Below are 17,977 nucleotides of genomic sequence, written 5' to 3' on the forward strand. Positions count from 1 at the left end.
ACCCATTGTATCTATAACTATATAATTTTTGGAAATGTTCAGACAACATGGGATTACACACACACACACACAACATGCAGTGGTACTAAAATGACACTGTCTTAGTTTCTATAAATGAAAAAAAAAACTTTTCTATAATAAGTATGTTTTTTTTAGCTTCCTATTGTTATATTTGATTCTGGAAAGTGCAGTTTGTACTTTGATTTAGACACCCAAATTAAACAAACATTGGCAGTCATATCGAAAGTCTTTAAATAATTTATATTAGCTTTTATTTTCTGTTGCATTACTTCAATTTCTCCATAATTTAGTCTCTTATTATTATTATTATAAATGTTTTTCCTCTTATTATTATTGCTATTCTTGTTATTATTATTTAAGTCAAGGTCATGTAAGCATTTCACACCATATACTGTGTATGATTCTGAATGTGAGAAATAAAATTTGAATTAGATTTTTTAGATAGATGTATAATTTCGTATAATTTTTATTACAATTAATATTTTTGTTGTTTTTTATTATCTGTTTTAGTTTTTATTTAGATAGTACAACTTTTGTAAATTTGTATTATATTGAAAATATTTTTGTTTTATTTATACAGTATATTAGATATAAAAGAGAAATAGATACATATGTCTGCCAAATTGCCAATGTTTTTGTAAGAGACATCATTGAGCAGCTAATTATTTCAGTACCCATGTAAAAACTTAACATTTTTGAAAACATGGAAACTTCATGCATGGATTTGCCCTTTATATCTACATGTTTACATGTCATAGGTGCAGGTGAAAGTGTGTGTGTGTGTGCACAAGATGACTTCTATCAGTCTTCTTGCATGTAATATGAACTCATAAATGTATATTCACAACAAATACTCAACATTTATATATCACTGAAAAAGAGAATATTATGTTTAACATCATGCAGTTAATAAAGGAAACATCAACTTTATTTTCATTCTAAAGTTGCACAAGTTTTTCTTTCAGGTCAGTGATTTTGGCCAGGTCTGTGGGATGAGCTCAGCAAACGTGTGTGGATTGTCACCTGTCTGGGTGAGTGTTAATGCAGTAATGGTTTGTTTGAGCTAACCGTCCTGTCAGCTACTTGACAGAGGTTAATCCGTACGGAGAGATGGACGTACAGACAGACACGCAGGCGCAGCTCTCCACCATAAACCCTGACTTTTCAAAAGCCATCACGGTGAAACAAAAGGCCCCGTTTCATTTGCTTTCTGTTTGTTTGTCTCTTCCTTCATTTTTTCAGCACCTTGTAATCACAGTCTTTGTTAGCGCTGGGTTCAGGTTGAACCTGTTGTGTAGCTGTGGGCACAAACCAGCACCCTTTGCTTGTTTCTGCCTCCTCCGCTCGCTCTCCATGTTCACCCCTGTTCCTCCTTCTCCCCGTCCCATCCCGTCACAGGCAGGCGTGATGTTTGACATGTGCCATTAGGGCTTTTCGGCAGGTGTCTGCAGGTGTATTCAGCATTCCTTCACTCCATGACTCACATCCATGCTTTAATCCCGGAGCTTCTCTAGATTAACATCTTCTTTATTCCTCAGGATGCAAAACTGCAATAAACAGAGGAAGTCGGTTACTATGGTGCATTTGGAGACATGGGTTAAAAACACCTGCAGCTTTAGAAATACAGTCTGCACCGAAAGAATTAGGAAATTATATTTGTTCATTAAAGTGAAGCATAAAATCTATGGGATATATACTACTTTGCACTTGTTGCTTATCATGTATACTTAGTTGAATGTAAAAGTGGCCCTCCTGCGAAATTTTAATTCTTGAAAAAAATATTTCCCAAATGCTGTTAAACCCTCCGTGTGTTCACGTGTTCACCTTCCCCCCCTTACTTTAGTGTTTCCTGTCAAAAATGACCAATCTGTTTTTACGGGCTGTTAAATTAGCACATACTCAAAAAAAATATTATTAAAACAACATATTTTTATGTCTTAAAGTAGTGTTTAACATGAATTTATAGAATTAAACATACAGTTACTGCAGTGAAAATACAAATAATGAGTGAGTGAGTGAGTGAGTGAGTGAGTGAGAGAGTGAGTGAGTGAGTGTTGGTGAGTGAGTGAGTGTGATTGAGTGAGTGAGTGAGTGAGTGAGTGAGTGTGGGTGAGTGAGTGAGTGTGAGTGAGTGAGTGAGTCAGGCAGTGTTGGTGAGTGAGTGAGTGTGAGTGAGTGAGTGTTGGTGAGTGAGTGTGAGTGAGTGAGTGAGTGTGGGTGAGTGAGTGAGTGTGAGTAAGTGAGTGAGTGTGGGTGATTGAGTGAGTGAGTGTGAGTGAGTGAGAGTGCGTGTTGGTGAGTGAGTGAGTGAGTGAATGTGGGTGAGTGAGTGAGAGTTGGTGAGTGAGTGAGTGAGTGAGTGTGGGTGAGTGAGTGAGTGAGTAAGTGTGAGTGAGTGAGTGTGAGTGAGTGAGAGTGAGTGTTGGTGAGTGAGTGAGTGAGTGTGAGTGAGTGAGTGAGTGAGTGAGTGTGGGTGAGTGAGTGTGCGTGAGTGAGTGAGTCTGGGTGAGTGAGTGAGTGAGTGAGTGAGTGTGAGTGAGTGAGTGAGAGTGAGTGTTTGTGAGTGAGTGAGTGTGAGTGAGTGAGTGAGTGAGTGTTGGTGAGTGAGTGAGTGAGTGTGAGTGAGTGAGTGTGGGTGTGTGAGTGAGTGTGAGTGAGTGAGTGAGTGAGTGAGTGAGAGTGAGTGTTGGTGAGTGAGTGTGAGTGAGTGAATGTGGGTGGGTGAGTGAGAATTGGTGAGTGAGTGAGTGTGAGTGAGTGAGTGAGTGAGTGAGTGTGAGTGAGTGTGAGTAAGTGAGTGAATGAGTGTGGGTAAGTGAGTGAGTAAGTGTGAGTGAGTGAGTGAGTGTGAGTGAGTGTGAGTGTTGGTGAGTGAGTGAGTGTGAGTGAGTGAGTGAGTGAGTGTGAGTGAGTGAGTGAGTGAGTGAGTGTGAGTGAGTGAGAGTGAGTGTTGGTGAGTGAGTGAGTGTGAGTGAGTGAGTGTGGGTGATTGAGTGAGTTAGTGAGTGAGTGAGAGTGAGTGAGAGAGTGAGTGAGTGTGAGTGAGTGAGTGTGGGTGAGTGAGTGTGGGTGAGTGAGTGTGAGTGAGTGAGTGAGTGTGAGTGAGTGTGAGTGTTGGTGAGTGAGTGAGTGAGTGAGTGAGTGAGTGTGGGTGAGTGAGTGAGTGAGTGAGTGTGAGTAAGTGAGCGAGTGAGTGAGTGAGTGAGTGAGTGTGAGTGAGTGAGTGAGAGAGTGAGTGAGTGAGTGTGAGTGAGTGAGTGTGGGTGAGTGAGTGAGTGAGTGTGAGTGAGTGAGTGAGTGAGTGAGTGAGTGAGTGAGTGAGTGAGTGAGTGAGTGAGTGAAAGTGAGTGTTGGTGAGTGAGTGAGTGTGAGTGAGTGAATGAGTTTGGGTAAGTGAGTGAGAGAGTGAGTCAGTGAGAGAGTGAGTGAGGGAGTGAGTGAGTGTGAGTGAGTGAGTGAGTGAGTGTGGGTGAGTGAGTGAGTGAGTGAAAGTGAGTGTTGGTGAGTGAGTGAGTGAGTGAGTGAGTGAGTGAGTGAGTGTGAGTGAGTGAGTGAGTTTGGGTGGTTACAGTATATGGGGATGTTTTCTGTTAGATGGAAGAAAATAGTCTGGATACCCAATCATTTCCTATAGCGGTCACTTTTTTTGCCACTAGTGTAACAAGGTTGACTATGGCACTAAAAATTCAAATAAAGAGGTGATCATCACTTTTAAATATCATAAGGCCTTGAGGCAATCACAGTGTTTTAAGCTGTAAATCGATCAGATTTGACACGAACATGACAGGTTAACAGAGAAAAATTATATTTAACTAATATGACTGTACATTATATTTTTCTAGATATTATGCATAAAATAGTATTTAGCTTATAATTGCAATTTTAAAACTAGTTTAAACAGGTTAACTAGACAAGTTAGTGGCGACACAGTCGCTGGTTTGAGTCCTGGGTTGGTCAGTTGATGTTTCTGTGTGGAGTTTTCCCAGAGTTCACTTGGATTTGTGTGTTTATAGATGTTTCCCAGTACTGGGTTGCAGCTGGAAGGGCAGCCGCTGTGTAGAACATAAGTTGGCAGGTCATTCTGCTGTGGCGACCCCTGATGAATAAAAGGACTAAGCCTAAGAAAAATAAATGAATATTCTGCAAGTAACCAGTATTTAACCTAAAATTTCCATTTAAAAACTAGTTAAATTAGGTTAACTGGACAAATTAGGTTAATTAGGCAGGTCATTGGTTTCAAAAATAAGTTCTTAAAGGGATTAATATAAATATATAAATAAAATGAATTTTAAAAATAATTTAAAATGTCTTTATTCCAGCAAAATACTGTGCTCAGCATAAACGAGTACACTCAATTTTTATTCATTCATTCATTTCATTTTTTGAGTCGCTTTATTCATCACGGGCCGCCACAGTGGAATGAACAGTATATTTTACACAGTAGATGCCCTTCCAGCAGCAACCCAGTACTGGAAAACATCCATACACATTTCACACACATACACTATACGGCCAACTTAGTTTATTCAATTAACCTATAGCGCATGTCTTTGGACTTGTGGAGGAAACCAGAGCACTTGGAGAAAACCCACAAGAACACAGGGAGAACATGCAAACTCCACACAGAAATGAATATATATATTTTTTTATTTATTATAGGTAATATATATATATATATCGATGCATTTGAACAAAAACGACTTAATAAACAGATATATTTATTAAATAATGTTTATTTCACTGAAAACCTTTAGAAATATAAAGTTTTTATTTAAATTCATGAAAAATGTAAAAAAAAAAACATACAAAATTTCAACAAATTTTTAAATATATTTTTATTTGTCTTTATATTTAAAATTTTTTCATAACATATAAATTTGGGCTACTAATGGACCGTTATTGTAAATTATTTGTTAAATAAGCTCTAGATTTGAATAATAGTATAATCTAATGCAGGGGTGTTGAACACAGTTCCTTGAGGGCCGCAGCCCTGTACAGTACACACAACAAACATGAGACTTATTCTTGTTCTAGATCATAGGTCTCAAACTCAATTCCTGGAGGGCCGAAGCTCTGCAAAGTTTTGCTCCAACTTTAATCAAACACAGCTGATCCAACTAATCAAGGTGTTCAAGACTACTAGACACTCTAGATCAGCTGTGTTTGATTGGACTGGAGCAAAACTGTGTGAATTGAGTTTGAGAGATTAAAGTGAACGTATTTACTCATTTCATTTGCACAAATACAGATTCAGCATCCTTCATTACCCTCAAGATGAATAAAATCATTAATCTGCAAACTCAGAATATTCACTGCTACACTGTAAAATGGTTTTAGTTAGTACAACAAAAAGAAACATAACCCTCATTTCCTTTTGCTTTCTCTTGTTCACTCTACTTTTGAAAACTTCAGCTGCACTGACCTAAAATTATTCGTCAGTAATACAAAAAAACATTTGGGCGTCATGGTGGCTCAGTGAGTAGCACTGTTGCCTTACAGCAAGAAGGTCGCTGGTTCAAGCCCTGGCTTAAATGCCTCAGCATTCATTTCTGTGCCTTGGCATTTCTGTGTGGAGTTTGCATGTTCTCCCCATGTTCGTGTGGATTTCCTCCAGGTGCTCCGGTTTCCCCCACAGTCCAAAGACATAGACGTAAACTACTCTATAAGTTTTTAAAGTTGTCCCAACTGAACATTTTTTGTCTGCAGAATTATCAGAACAAACAAACATAGTTCCACTGAAAAAAAAACAAGAAGGCATGCTTCACATGTGAAGCATTAGAAAGCATTTTCCCTGTTTGTCCTGCCATGACTTGATCCTTGTCTTGTTTACCGTTATTGTTGTTTTACCTCCTGTCCTGTTTCTTATTCTGTGTCTATTAAATGTTTTGTTAATGTATGTCTATTAAACTATGTTTGTTTGTTTTGATAATGTATTATTTTTAGTACCAATTTCCACAAGAGTTTTTTGTTCACTCAACTTCAGATAGTTTAGGCCAGTGCAACTGATGTTTTTAAAAGTTGAGTACATGTCAGTGCCAATGGAAGTCCTATGATCCTTCCCCTCTCTCATCAGCTCACGCTTTCCTGACTATACTACTCTCTACTGTCCTATCAAGTGAAGGTGGAAAAAAGATTGAGTACACAAGGAAAAACTGAAAGAAGGACTTTTGAGTTTTGTTTTTTTTTGTTCGCTCAACTTCAGGCATTCCAGTATTGCAAACAAAAAAATGTCAGTTGGCACAACTTAAATAGTTTTGTTACAGAGTAGTACACCTCTTCAGAAAACTAATACTCTTATGATAACAAAACTAAATGTTTTTTGTATTACTGACAAACAATTTGAGGTCAGTGCAGCTGTTGATTTTAAAAGTTGTGTGAACAAGAAAAAGCAGAAGGTGTGTAGAAGGTGTCACTGTTTAACCAACTTCACTTTCGGCTTGAAGTTTATTTACTTCACCTCTCACTTTGCAGTAAAAAAGCCTTATTTGTCAAAAATATCAGTTAGTTTGATATGATCACAAACAACCAAACCCAGCCACTATAAAGAAGGATGCAAATGTAATATAACACATTCCTTCCATAAAAAGTAACACAGTTAGTCACTTTTTAAAAGTAAAAAAAAACTTTTCCCACCACTGTTTTTTAAAGTATATTTTAATAAAAATACATTTAAATTTGAGGAGAAAATACACCAAAAATACAAACTTTTAAATTAAAACACCTTATATGCGTTAAGAGGCAGCGCAGTGGGTAGCGATGTTGCCTCTCACATTACTGTGTGGAGTTTGTATGTTCTCCACATGTTAGTGTGGGTTTCTCCAGGTGCTCTGGTTTCCCCCACAGTCCACAGGCATGCGGTAGGTGAATTGTGTAAGCTAAACTGTCTGTAGTATATGTGTGTGAATGAAAGTGTATGGGTGTTTACCAGTGTTAGGTTGCAGCTGGAAGGGCATCCATTGCATAAAACGTGCTGGATAAGCTGGCGGTTCATTCTGCTGTGGCGACCCCTGATTGATTAAAATAAAGGTTAATCTTTTAAAAAATTATTTTTGCTGTTTGGTCAAACTATTCATTTAAGATGAGCTTAAACAGCACAATTCTTAATATTTTTGGGGATAACTTAATTGTTTCATATTCAAGTCACTTAAATTTGTAAGAACTAATGAACTATCTTAAGTCCTTAAGGTTGTCCCAATACAAATTGATTGTGTGAAACCCAGCAATATTTGTAGAAGTCTTTATCGTTACAAGGGCATTTTTTGAAGGATATCAGTAGTAATCTAAGCTTCAACTGAATGCTGTTTCAATGAGTACATTTATGTCAATGGAGAAAGACTTGTGATGAAAATGTCAAAATCTCTCTCTCTCTCTTTTCTCTCTCTTTCTCTTCTGTTCAACAAGACACGACTTGTAGAGTGAAACTGGCAGAGAGATTTGGAGTTGCACACGTGAGCGAGAGGTGTGTGTGTGTGTGTGTGTGTGTGTGTGTGTCTGTTTCTCCAAAGTTAGAACAAAAGCACTTGCAAATTTCATATAAGTTTTAGGAGGTGACGAGGGGATTATTTTCTCTTTGTGTGTGTGTTAGAGAGGTGTCGGAGAGTAGCAGGGTGAAGGTTTGGACTTGTTTCAGGGGTTATTTACAATAAGCATGTGCGTTAACATTTGCATGCGGGGTCCTGACATGTTTCGTTTCTATTGCTCTTCCCAATGTGGTAACAATCCTGGAAAGCACGGAAAGCTCACAGTCCCACGGGAACATCTCAACCCATGCAGGAAAAGATGCCTATCACGCAAAGGGAAAGCTCTTTCTGTCCCTTTTCATTAGGTGTTTCTCATCCATGCCGTTTTGCAAACAGTTTCCAGTCAGAAAACTACAGTCCTTCATAAGAGCTTATAGAGATGGAGAGGATTTCTGTAGTTCTTTAGTAAAAATCTAACAGGAAAACAGCAGCATGTGTTTGCATGCTGCTTTAATACACCATAAAAATGTTTTAACACTGTTAAACTAAGACTATGAGCACAAGCTCAGATGAATTTAAAGCGACAGTCACCAAAACAGCACAATTTGGATGAAAGCCTAAAAGGGGCAGTTTTAAAGGGTCATACTAAAATTATGTGTGGGGTATTTTTGGCTGAGAATTCACATACATACTCTAAACACATCAGAAACCTATTGTACATCTCGTAAAACAATGCATAATAGGTCCCTTTAAGTCCAAATAAATGAATAATCACATTATTACACATTTATTAGCAAAGTTGACAAACTCATTCTTTTATGTATACACTGTAAAACATTTCATTGTAAATTTACAGAATAATACTGGCAGCTGGGTTGCCAGCCACATAGCGTGTTTTTACAGCACAACTTCTTTTAAATGTGTTTTAAGAGGTTCTTCACCTTGATGAGACAAGAATATGTGGGAAGCAGAGACAGGGAAATAATCATCAAGACACCTCGAGCTGGGAATCAAACTCTGTTCACCATGAGCACATCAGTGCTATATGTCAGCGCACTTTACCACTAGGGTATTGGCGCTGACTTGCAGCACCACTTCTGTAAATTCTTTACACAGGGCAAAATGTGCCCAGTAAATTAACAGTAAAATTGGTATTTTAACCTCTTGTAGCTCACATGAATGTAGAGCTAGAATTAGCATATGTACAAGCCAGCTTGTAAGATTTGTGTTACATTTTGTGGTGCTATTTTTTAGCTATTGTACAATTGTTATTATAAACAAAATGGTAAAAAAATGAAGGTCACACTTTTTAAATTAAAGTTTAAGGATATTTTTTGTAATTTACCATCCATTATTTTGCGCTAAATGTCTGTAATTCAATGGCAGTTGTTTTGCAAATTTTTTCAGCACCCCAGCTGCCAAAAAAAAAATAGAAAATAATGGATTTTTTACAGTGTACTAATAAACAGCCAATATCATATTATTAGGCATGCTAATCAGCAGTTAATAGTGGGTATTGGTACTTGAACTAAAGTGCTACCAAAATAAATAAATTTTATTATTTTCAAATGAGTTCACATGTCTGATTTTAATAATAATTAAATAATATCCAAATAAAGATTTTTACATGAAGAGTAGGAAATAAGAGTGTATCAAACTGGTTAATAAATAAATATTAAATCCCTAAAAAGTACTTATTGTATCTGTACACTTACTCTATCTGTACAATTACACTAGTCATTATCTTTATAATGTCGTAGACCAGTGGTTCTCAAACTGTGTACGTGTACCTCTAGTGGTACGCAGGCTTCCTTTTAGTGGTATGCGGGGGAATGAAATATGTCATGTACATGCTACACACATTTCAAAATTGCTAAAAAATTATGTATATAATATGCCATAAATGACATATAGCCTATATTTCTGAGGTAATCTGCCACGTTTTTTAACTGTGCAGAGTTGTAGCTGCTTTACTGGGCCTACTACGCTACTGTAGTCCAATCTGCTCATTTTGGTGGTACTTAGAGAGACTATTTTTTTCTGAGGTGGTACTTGATGAAAAAAGTTTAAGAACCACTGTCGTAGACAATTTTATTTCCTAGACAATTTCTTTAAATAATGTATTAGCCATCAAAAATATTTACATTATGATCAGAGAGTGGGTTTATCACATAACACTGGTTAACAAATATATTAATAGCTGATTAATAAATATACACCAAATGAATTAAAAATGTATCTGTACAATTATATGATGAAAGAATATCTACTAATGATTTTTATATCACAATCAGGAAGGTTCATTATACCTAACTGAATAATAAATATGTAGATATAAATATTATAAATTAAATTAACTTAATAAAAATAATTTTGTATATATCCGTACAATTGATTTACAATTTCTTAGAAAACAATGATCATGTAATTGTACAATTTAGAAAACTAATTTTATTTTAATTACATTAAATTATTTAATTATTTATTTAATTTTATCATAATTATTTTATAGACATCCAGACAACACAATAAAAGAGCAGATATTAGAAATAAATATACAGTAATAAATACATAAATACATATTAAGTTAATTATAAATTATGTATTGGTATAATTTGGTTAATCTAATAATTTCGGGAGAAAAAAAGTCCCTGATTTTAAGTGAATAACATGTTGTGTACGCCAAAATAAACAAACAGACAAAACACACAATCAAAATAATGTATGGCTATTATCTTGACTTCGTCTTAAGTAGCACTAGTTGAATAATCCCATAATTAGACAGTTATTAATAGCATATTAACCAAAAAGATAAGCTTATGCTCTCCTGAGCTCAAACAATTCAGCCTTTTTGTGCTTTGTTGTTTGAGGAAACTGCTTTTGACACAATGTGTCACATTTCTGCTCTTCTGTTACAGCATTAAAATACACACAAAATCCCTGAAAGGAAATATGAGACAAAAGTGTCTTGCAGGTCTGACAGTGTATATTTTTGGACTCAGTATTCTTCAGTTACGACAGTCACAGTGTAGCCCGAGGACAAATGTAAGAAACTTCAGCTTTACTCCATGTTTGTGTGTGTGTGTGTGTGTGAGAATGAAACTAAGTCCAATAGATAGCACCGGTCACGCCTTTACGATTTTACCATCACAATGTGTGTGTGCTGGGCTCTGATCTAAGCATTTCACTCATCAGTCATACATTTTCAGAACATCTTGAGTAACATCCGTCAGTTTCATTGGGTCATACTGTACAGCACTTGCTTTCAGACTAGGAGGAAGTTTTAAGGAAGAGTGTGTTGATTAATTCACATCATCATTTCTCAGCTCAATCACATATATAGCATCTCAGTTAGTTCTTCTTGTGCAATTCAGTTTACTAGATCTTTGTTTTAATTTAAAAGAGTAACCTGAGAATATATATGTGCAAAATCAGATCAAAGCTCAAAGTTCAATTAAATTTGTTAATATATGATTTTAGTCTGCATGTAAACAAATTTTTTTTTTAAATATAGAAACATTTAATTGAGTCTAGTATGTTTTCGATATGTGAGCTTAAACAGTTTAAAGTCAGTTTCAGGTAATCTGGAATTTTTTTGCTCTCTGATTACATAAATTAGTAAATCATGAGGCTTTTTTGCAGTGGTCAAAGATAAAAAAGGTGTTTCAGGCATTAAAATAATGAAGTAATTAAGTGTAATACACCTTGAATTGTTTGTGCATTTTGTGTGGTAAAATGAAAAGCTCTCAAACATTATAGCATGATTTACAGAAGACATTCAAAATGTCAGTGAGTAACAATAGGGTTTTTTCACAAATCATTTTGAAAAAGAATCATTTGATGAGCAATTCTCTCTCTCTCTCTCTCCCTTCAACACTGAGAATTACGAGTTCTGTGAAATCTGAAAAACACTTAAAGACACACCTCACTGGACAATCTTTTAATTACCTGTCTGTTATTGAATTAAATGTTTGTGGTATTTGGACTGCTTTTAATAATCCGTTTGATTTTGTGCTTTTTGCTGTAAGACATTTTAGGACTTCTTGTCTGTGAAAGGTGCCATAAACATTACTAACTTAAAGACTTGCATTAAAGGGACTTTTACACTAAACAAACCACTCAATTTTCCACATCAGCCACAAGTTATTAATATGTAGCATGATTTATATATACATATATTTTAACTAAGTACACGCACAAGAATAAGTACACTGTAAAAAATCCAGATTGCCTTAAATTTTTAAGCTGAATCAAGTTAACCTTTTGAGTCCATTGAACTTAAATTTGGTTAAACTGACTTAAAACAGCTTGCGTACCTTATATAATTAATTTAGAACATGATTACCAGTTAAATATGTTACTATGAACTAAAGACATATGCTGTCATGACTAATTGATCTTATATTGTTTTACAGTTTATGCTTTTTGACATAAATATAGTTCTGTTTACCGAATAACGATGCATTTTTTCAGCAATGTTTTTCCTCTACTTTCCACTTTGCTTTGAGACACCTTACTTGGCATTTAATATGCTTTCTATGTGTATAAAATATTGTTTTGGTTAATTTGACATTTAAATTGGGATATCTTGTTTTTGACCCACACACAGTCAAGTTATACACTGTAAAACCCAACAGTCAACTTTATCAAATGAAATGAGTGTAGTCAACTCAAAATTGACTGAAAGTTAATTCTACTCATTTAAAAAGAGTTTTGAACTCAGTGTTGAAGGTAATGAGTTAATTAACCTCATTACTTCAACTTAAATGAAGTAAGTTCACAGTACTCATATAGATTTTTTTTTACTCGAATGGTTTGTATCGGTTTCCTCAAATCGATCTCCTAAAATAGTTTGAGTTGCCTTAACTTATTAAGTTTTCCAGTACTCAGTTGGTTTGAGTTCTCTTCATTTATTGGGTTTTACTCTGCTCAAATTGCTTCATTTACTTAAATGGATTAAGTTCACAGTACTTATTAGGATTAGCTTTTAAACTTAAATGGTTTGTTGCAATCGGTTTCCTCAAATGGGTTGAGTTGCCTTAACTTTTTGGGTTTTACAGTGTACAAATCATTTAGTACTGTCACACAAAAAAGGTTAAACTACTTGTTTAAAATGAGCTGAAACAACACAATTCTTATGCTTTTTGGGACAACTTAATAGCTTTACATTCAATCCACTTAAATTTGTAGAAACTAATAAGTTAACTTAGTTCCTTCAGGTTGTCCCAACACAAATCGATTGTGTGGAACCCAGCGTTTTTTTTCCCAGTGCAGCTCATTAATTAGTTTTGTATGCCATACTACATGACTATCTCAGAAAGAATTTATTATTTAAACCACTAAAAATTTCAATGGAAGGTATTTTACCTATGAAAATGTTTGGAGCAGAGATCAAGTTCCTATATGAGCTTAATATATATGCATGTATAATTTATTATACAATTTTGTTTCAAAGTCTAAAAACATCAATAAAAGACAGGTTTGCTAACCTTCAGAGTAAAATGTTCAACACCAAAAGTTACCAAAGTTTAAAAGCATAAATATCTAAAACTCCCTGCATCCAGAATTCAGTTAGATGTGCCAGGAGTTCATTCATGGTGAGTCAGCCTTTTATTATTATGTTCCTTGGCTGTATGTAATAACCATCTGAATAATCCACAACTAGAAGAAAAACAGTGTGAGTCCTGACATGAGCCCTGTTATTGTTTTAATTAATTTTTCTGTCATTACATGTTTTTGTATGTCATATCTTAACATTAGAGTTGTTTAATCGTGGTTATCTTGGAAATTTTTTCAATCTCCTTTTAAATCATTTCTTCAATCATTTAATCAATCGTTCATTTTAAACAGTTTTTAATAAGTGCATTTTTATGGTGGTTTAAAAATAAAAACTCACTTTACTGTTATATTTTCTTTTATTCACTTCAAAGTTGTAATTAAAATGTCTGCATCATTTTAGATCCACGGTGAAATGAGTATCATATTACACTTTATATGCTTTAACTCTTTATATCATATTACTCATTATAATTCTTACTGTTTTAACCTTTTTTACTGTTTTAAATTTTACATTTTGATATATATTTAGTTCTTATTCACTCAGACATTCATTTTAAAATAGACTTAAAACCATATTAAGCCTTTTAGATTAAGGAGAAACAGAGTCCCTGCTGTTTTTGAGGACAGCACAACAGAAACAACCCCTTTGTCACGGATTATCATATTCAACTTTCCTATTTCTTCTTTAACACATACCAACCCCAATGATGGTGCTGGTTTCTGAGTTTTCTGCGCGGTTTCTAGGTGTGAAATGATCCCTTTAGAAAAAGCCTCTTGCTCTAATGGCTCTTTCCCTTTACATTCACAAACAGCAAACTCTCAACCACACCGTTCACACCTGCGGATCCCAGTCTTAAATCAGCCCACGTTATACCATAAGATCAGTCCAATTCTTCTCAGTCATATGATAATGACAAACGAAAGACAAATGGAGAGTCATTGCAACTCAGAGATGCATTTTAGTTCGTATATCATTAAAATCAATATATCAGGAAACTCATGCTGAAAAGGACAATAACAGAAGTGAGATGATAAACCCACTGACAACATAAACATAAACTTATGAGAAACACTGATATAAGAATGCTCTATATTTTAATAATACATTTTGTATAAGTTTTGCTGTATGTAACTGCATATCAAAGTCTAGAGATAGACTTCTTGTAAAACACTCAATCTGATAACTTTATGGCTTTATGAAAAACAAAATAATTGTTACAGTGCAACATGGGGTTTTAAACTGCAAATGGAAAGTCATTTCAACATATAACCACATCATGTTAACGCATAAGAAATGACACTTGTGTAGAGCAATGCTCATTTCCCGTAAGTGGTAGCAGCATTCCTGACTTCCTTCTTTACTTCTGATAATCTATTTCTTCTGCACATTTTTTTAGTTGAACTCCAAAGTGCCCGAAGGTTCGGTGTGTGCCTGTGTGTTTGTGAAACACGCGTGGGTGTGTGCGTGAGGGCAGGCCACAGAGCACGCACTCTTTGTGACACTATACCAGATACCCTGAGGTCTTAACAAATCTTGGATTAATAGATGCACATAAACGCAAGCAGGTCTGGGGTATATTAATGCATTAAAGTAAAAGGCAGAAATACTGTGCGCATCTGATGTTGCATGTTACCATGAATAAAGAGCAATTATTTAATAAAAATCATAGTTGTTAAGTTGTTACTGTACTGGCAAAGAAAATTATTGACATAGATAATGTTAAAAATACATACAGCTATGTTTTTGTTTTGTTAAAATGCATATAATTTATAGTTATATAATAGCAGTTTTCTTTTGGTGCTGAGTTTTACCAAATAGATTCTGAGTGATGTTTTCATTTCATTAAGGTTTTTTTGTTTTTTGTATATTGTTGCTACTTTCATACTCAAGCTGTGAATGTTTATGGGTTAAGTACAAACTTTTATGACGCTGAAGCAACTTTAGTGCTTTTTTGTTTCTGAATATATTATTTAGCTGGTTTATCACCTTTTATTTTAATTCTGCTGGTCTGACTTAAAAAAAATAGTGTGTAAAAATTAATTTTTATTTAAGTTTTGTGTTTTAGTTTGTGTGAATGTAAATGAATTTTAATACTGAGAAGCTGATTAACCGTGTATTCTCCATGCAGCACTTAAGTGACATTATAAGGGCTTAAATGGAAGCATTAAAAATGCTCTCTGGAAAAGTACCTCAAAAATGACTTTTAACAGTAATGCAATACTTTTAGTGTAAGCATCGATAAAGTAATTGAGTTATTTTTGAATGAAGTTACTAGTAACGGTAACTAGTTACTATTTTTCGGTTAAATGCTTAAATGCAGGTTTTTGTAATAAGCATCAGTGTAAATTTATGCATGTACACAGTAATTAAAAACACTCAAGTGGGTCTAAATGATTATATGTAAAATTAAATCAAAATTAATCTTACTATAGTATTCATCATATATTAATACACCCCTGACAAATTTATCTTTTAAATTTATATGTTTAATGGGAAGCTATACAATATTATATTTGTGCATATACATTAGATTAGTCAGTACTGAAGCCAAATCTGGAGCCTATCTAACCAAATAACTTACAATAACAGTCCAAAAACTAGCAAACCCAAATTTATATGTTATAGAAAAATATCAAATACTAATTTATAAAGAGGAAAAATCAAGAGAAGCAAAGAAATTAGTTAAAATTTTGTAGGTTGTAATGTTTTTTGGAATATATTGCCTGAATTTATGCTGAGCACGGGATTTTCAAGAAACAAAATCTAAATGCATTCATATTAATAAAAGTGCAGCTCAAAAAGTAAGATTTTAAAAATATTAATGGAGCAAATGCAAGCTTTTGTCTGATTGCATCAGTTCCCATCTGAAATCCATATCTAAAATCATTCTGATGCAGCAGAATTTTTTTTACAAATCATGCATGAACAACCCATAGTAAATAATTAAAAAACAAATTTAAATGTATTCTTTAAGTTTTTTTTAATCACGTAAAAAATGGAAAAGAAATCCATTAATACTTTATTTTACAAATTAAAAATAAATGATCAATAATTAATTACGGGGCACATACAGTGCTCAGCATAATTGAGTACACCCCATTTTGAAAATTAATGTTTTGTTCCATTTTTCAGTGAATATAGGCAATGTATTTTGGTGCATTTAAACAAAACAGATTTATTAAACATATATATTAATTCAAATAATATTTTAGTCACCAAACATATTCAGAAATGGAAAGATACCACAATTACATTCAAGCAAAATATTGGGAAAAACAACCAAGAAAATTTTAACTAAAGTTTTCCTTTTGTTTGTTTCTCTTGATTTGTCCTCTTTTTTTAAAATATGTATTTAATATTTTTCTACAACATAAATTTAAGTGTACTAGTTTTTGGACCGTTATTGTAAGTTATTTTGTTAGATAAGTTCCAGATTTGGCTTCAGTACTGACTAATCTAATATGCACAAATATAGTATTGTATAGCTTCCTATTAAACATATAAATATAAAAGGTAGATTTGTGAGGGTTTTACTAATACATGCTAAGCATTGTACCTACAAACATACGTGTTGGCAGAATAATGTGGGAAATAATTGAATGCATATAAACTGTTTACAACTTCCTCTAAAAATGAAATAAAGTCAAATTTAATTAAATGAATGAGAATAAAAATGGAAATGTTAGAACAGAGGGCTTAAACATTTGTCATTTCTTATTTTAATACTAAGTTCATTTGCAACTTGCATTAGAAATAATAGAGAATTAAGAGAATTAAGCATAATGCACATAGAGAATAAAGCATGATGCACAAACCAATAAAAATAAATCTTTTGAAAAAAATATGTTTTCTATGTAAAATTAATAAACTGCACTTTACTGCAGGTAAAATCTAAATGCAGTACAATGATGAGTTGAAATAATTATAACTTCTTCTTTTAAAAAATGATTTTCATTTGCAACTTGCATATATAAATTCAGACATGCTAATTTAAATGGAAGAAACCATAAAATCTTGCAGCCAAAACTTTTCTTTGAATTAGAGACTGACAAAATTACACAACCTTTCATTTGCATGTTAAAACCTTGTTCTTTCACCTGCACCTTTGGTTTCTGATCCCAAATAAGATGCATTTCACACCTCTAGTTTGAGACTCTCAGTCTTTTATACGAGGTGTTAATGAGTTAACCCCCCTCCTCCTCCTCCCCACACACTAGTTTCTCTCCAGCACTGAGACAGTTAAGGGAGGATACACCTGTCCTATCCCACACCTGTCTCAGGCTTCCAGCCAATCAGAGCACAGCAGCCAACCTGCCAGATGGATTAAAAAGTGCCACTTCATTTTTCAGCACATAAACACACATATTTAACCACAAGCACACCTCAGAGAGGAGACAGGATACCAAACTAAGGATTTTATCAGCACTGCCTGTACAAGGAGTCATGACCAAGGAGATTGAGTAAGTGTTATGATTATATTTACACAAACAACACGCATTTGTTGCTATTTTTGCTTTACAAAAATCCAAGATAGAACTTTATTATAACAAATCATCCACTGTCTAGATATGCTCACATAAGCTAGGACTAATCAGATCAGATTTGAAGAGTTCAGATGCAAAAACCTGTAAGTGCTGTATGAAATTTCAATCGAAGATGAACATTTTTCTCAGCCTCCATTGTTTATGTTGAGATATTTCACTTTAAAGACAAGGATAACGTCATTTGACATAAAAGGGTTATTACTGAACAAACACAGTGGAGCTTGGTAAAAAACAATCATTTTAGAGGAACATTTCAGATGGCATTTAGATGTTTTCACATCTAAACTCTTCATTTGTACATTTTTTTGTGGGATGCGCAGATTTTTAACTTGTCAAAAATCCCCCAAATGTTTTATTAGATTACAGATTTTACTATTTTTTAACAGGTATAT

At 34.1% G+C, this 17,977-nt stretch overlaps 1 protein-coding gene and 1 long non-coding RNA gene across 3 annotated transcripts in view; one reads left to right on the forward strand and one right to left on the reverse strand.

Moving 5' to 3' along the window:
• LOC141378575 (uncharacterized) overlaps positions 1-17,977 on the reverse strand; it is a 20,329-nt gene continuing 2,352 nt past the window's right edge. The window contains exons 2-3 of the long non-coding RNA XR_012393415.1: positions 6,947-7,028; positions 1-1,568 (exon numbers count right to left, since the gene is read on the reverse strand). This is a non-coding gene — a long non-coding RNA (uncharacterized lncRNA). The remainder of the gene's footprint in view (positions 1,569-6,946; positions 7,029-17,977) is intronic.
• grhl3 (grainyhead-like transcription factor 3) overlaps positions 17,394-17,977 on the forward strand; it is an 11,644-nt gene continuing 11,060 nt past the window's right edge. For both annotated transcript variants that reach the window (XM_005158558.6, XM_021473186.3), the window contains exon 1: positions 17,394-17,501. In XM_005158558.6, the coding sequence (XP_005158615.2) occupies positions 17,485-17,501 (17 nt within the window). In that variant the 5' untranslated portion in view covers positions 17,394-17,484. The remainder of the gene's footprint in view (positions 17,502-17,977) is intronic.

This window comes from Danio rerio, chromosome 17 (assembly GCF_049306965.1).
Source record: "Danio rerio strain Tuebingen ecotype United States chromosome 17, GRCz12tu, whole genome shotgun sequence".
In the NCBI taxonomy this organism is placed as follows: Eukaryota; Metazoa; Chordata; class Actinopteri; order Cypriniformes; family Danionidae; genus Danio; species Danio rerio.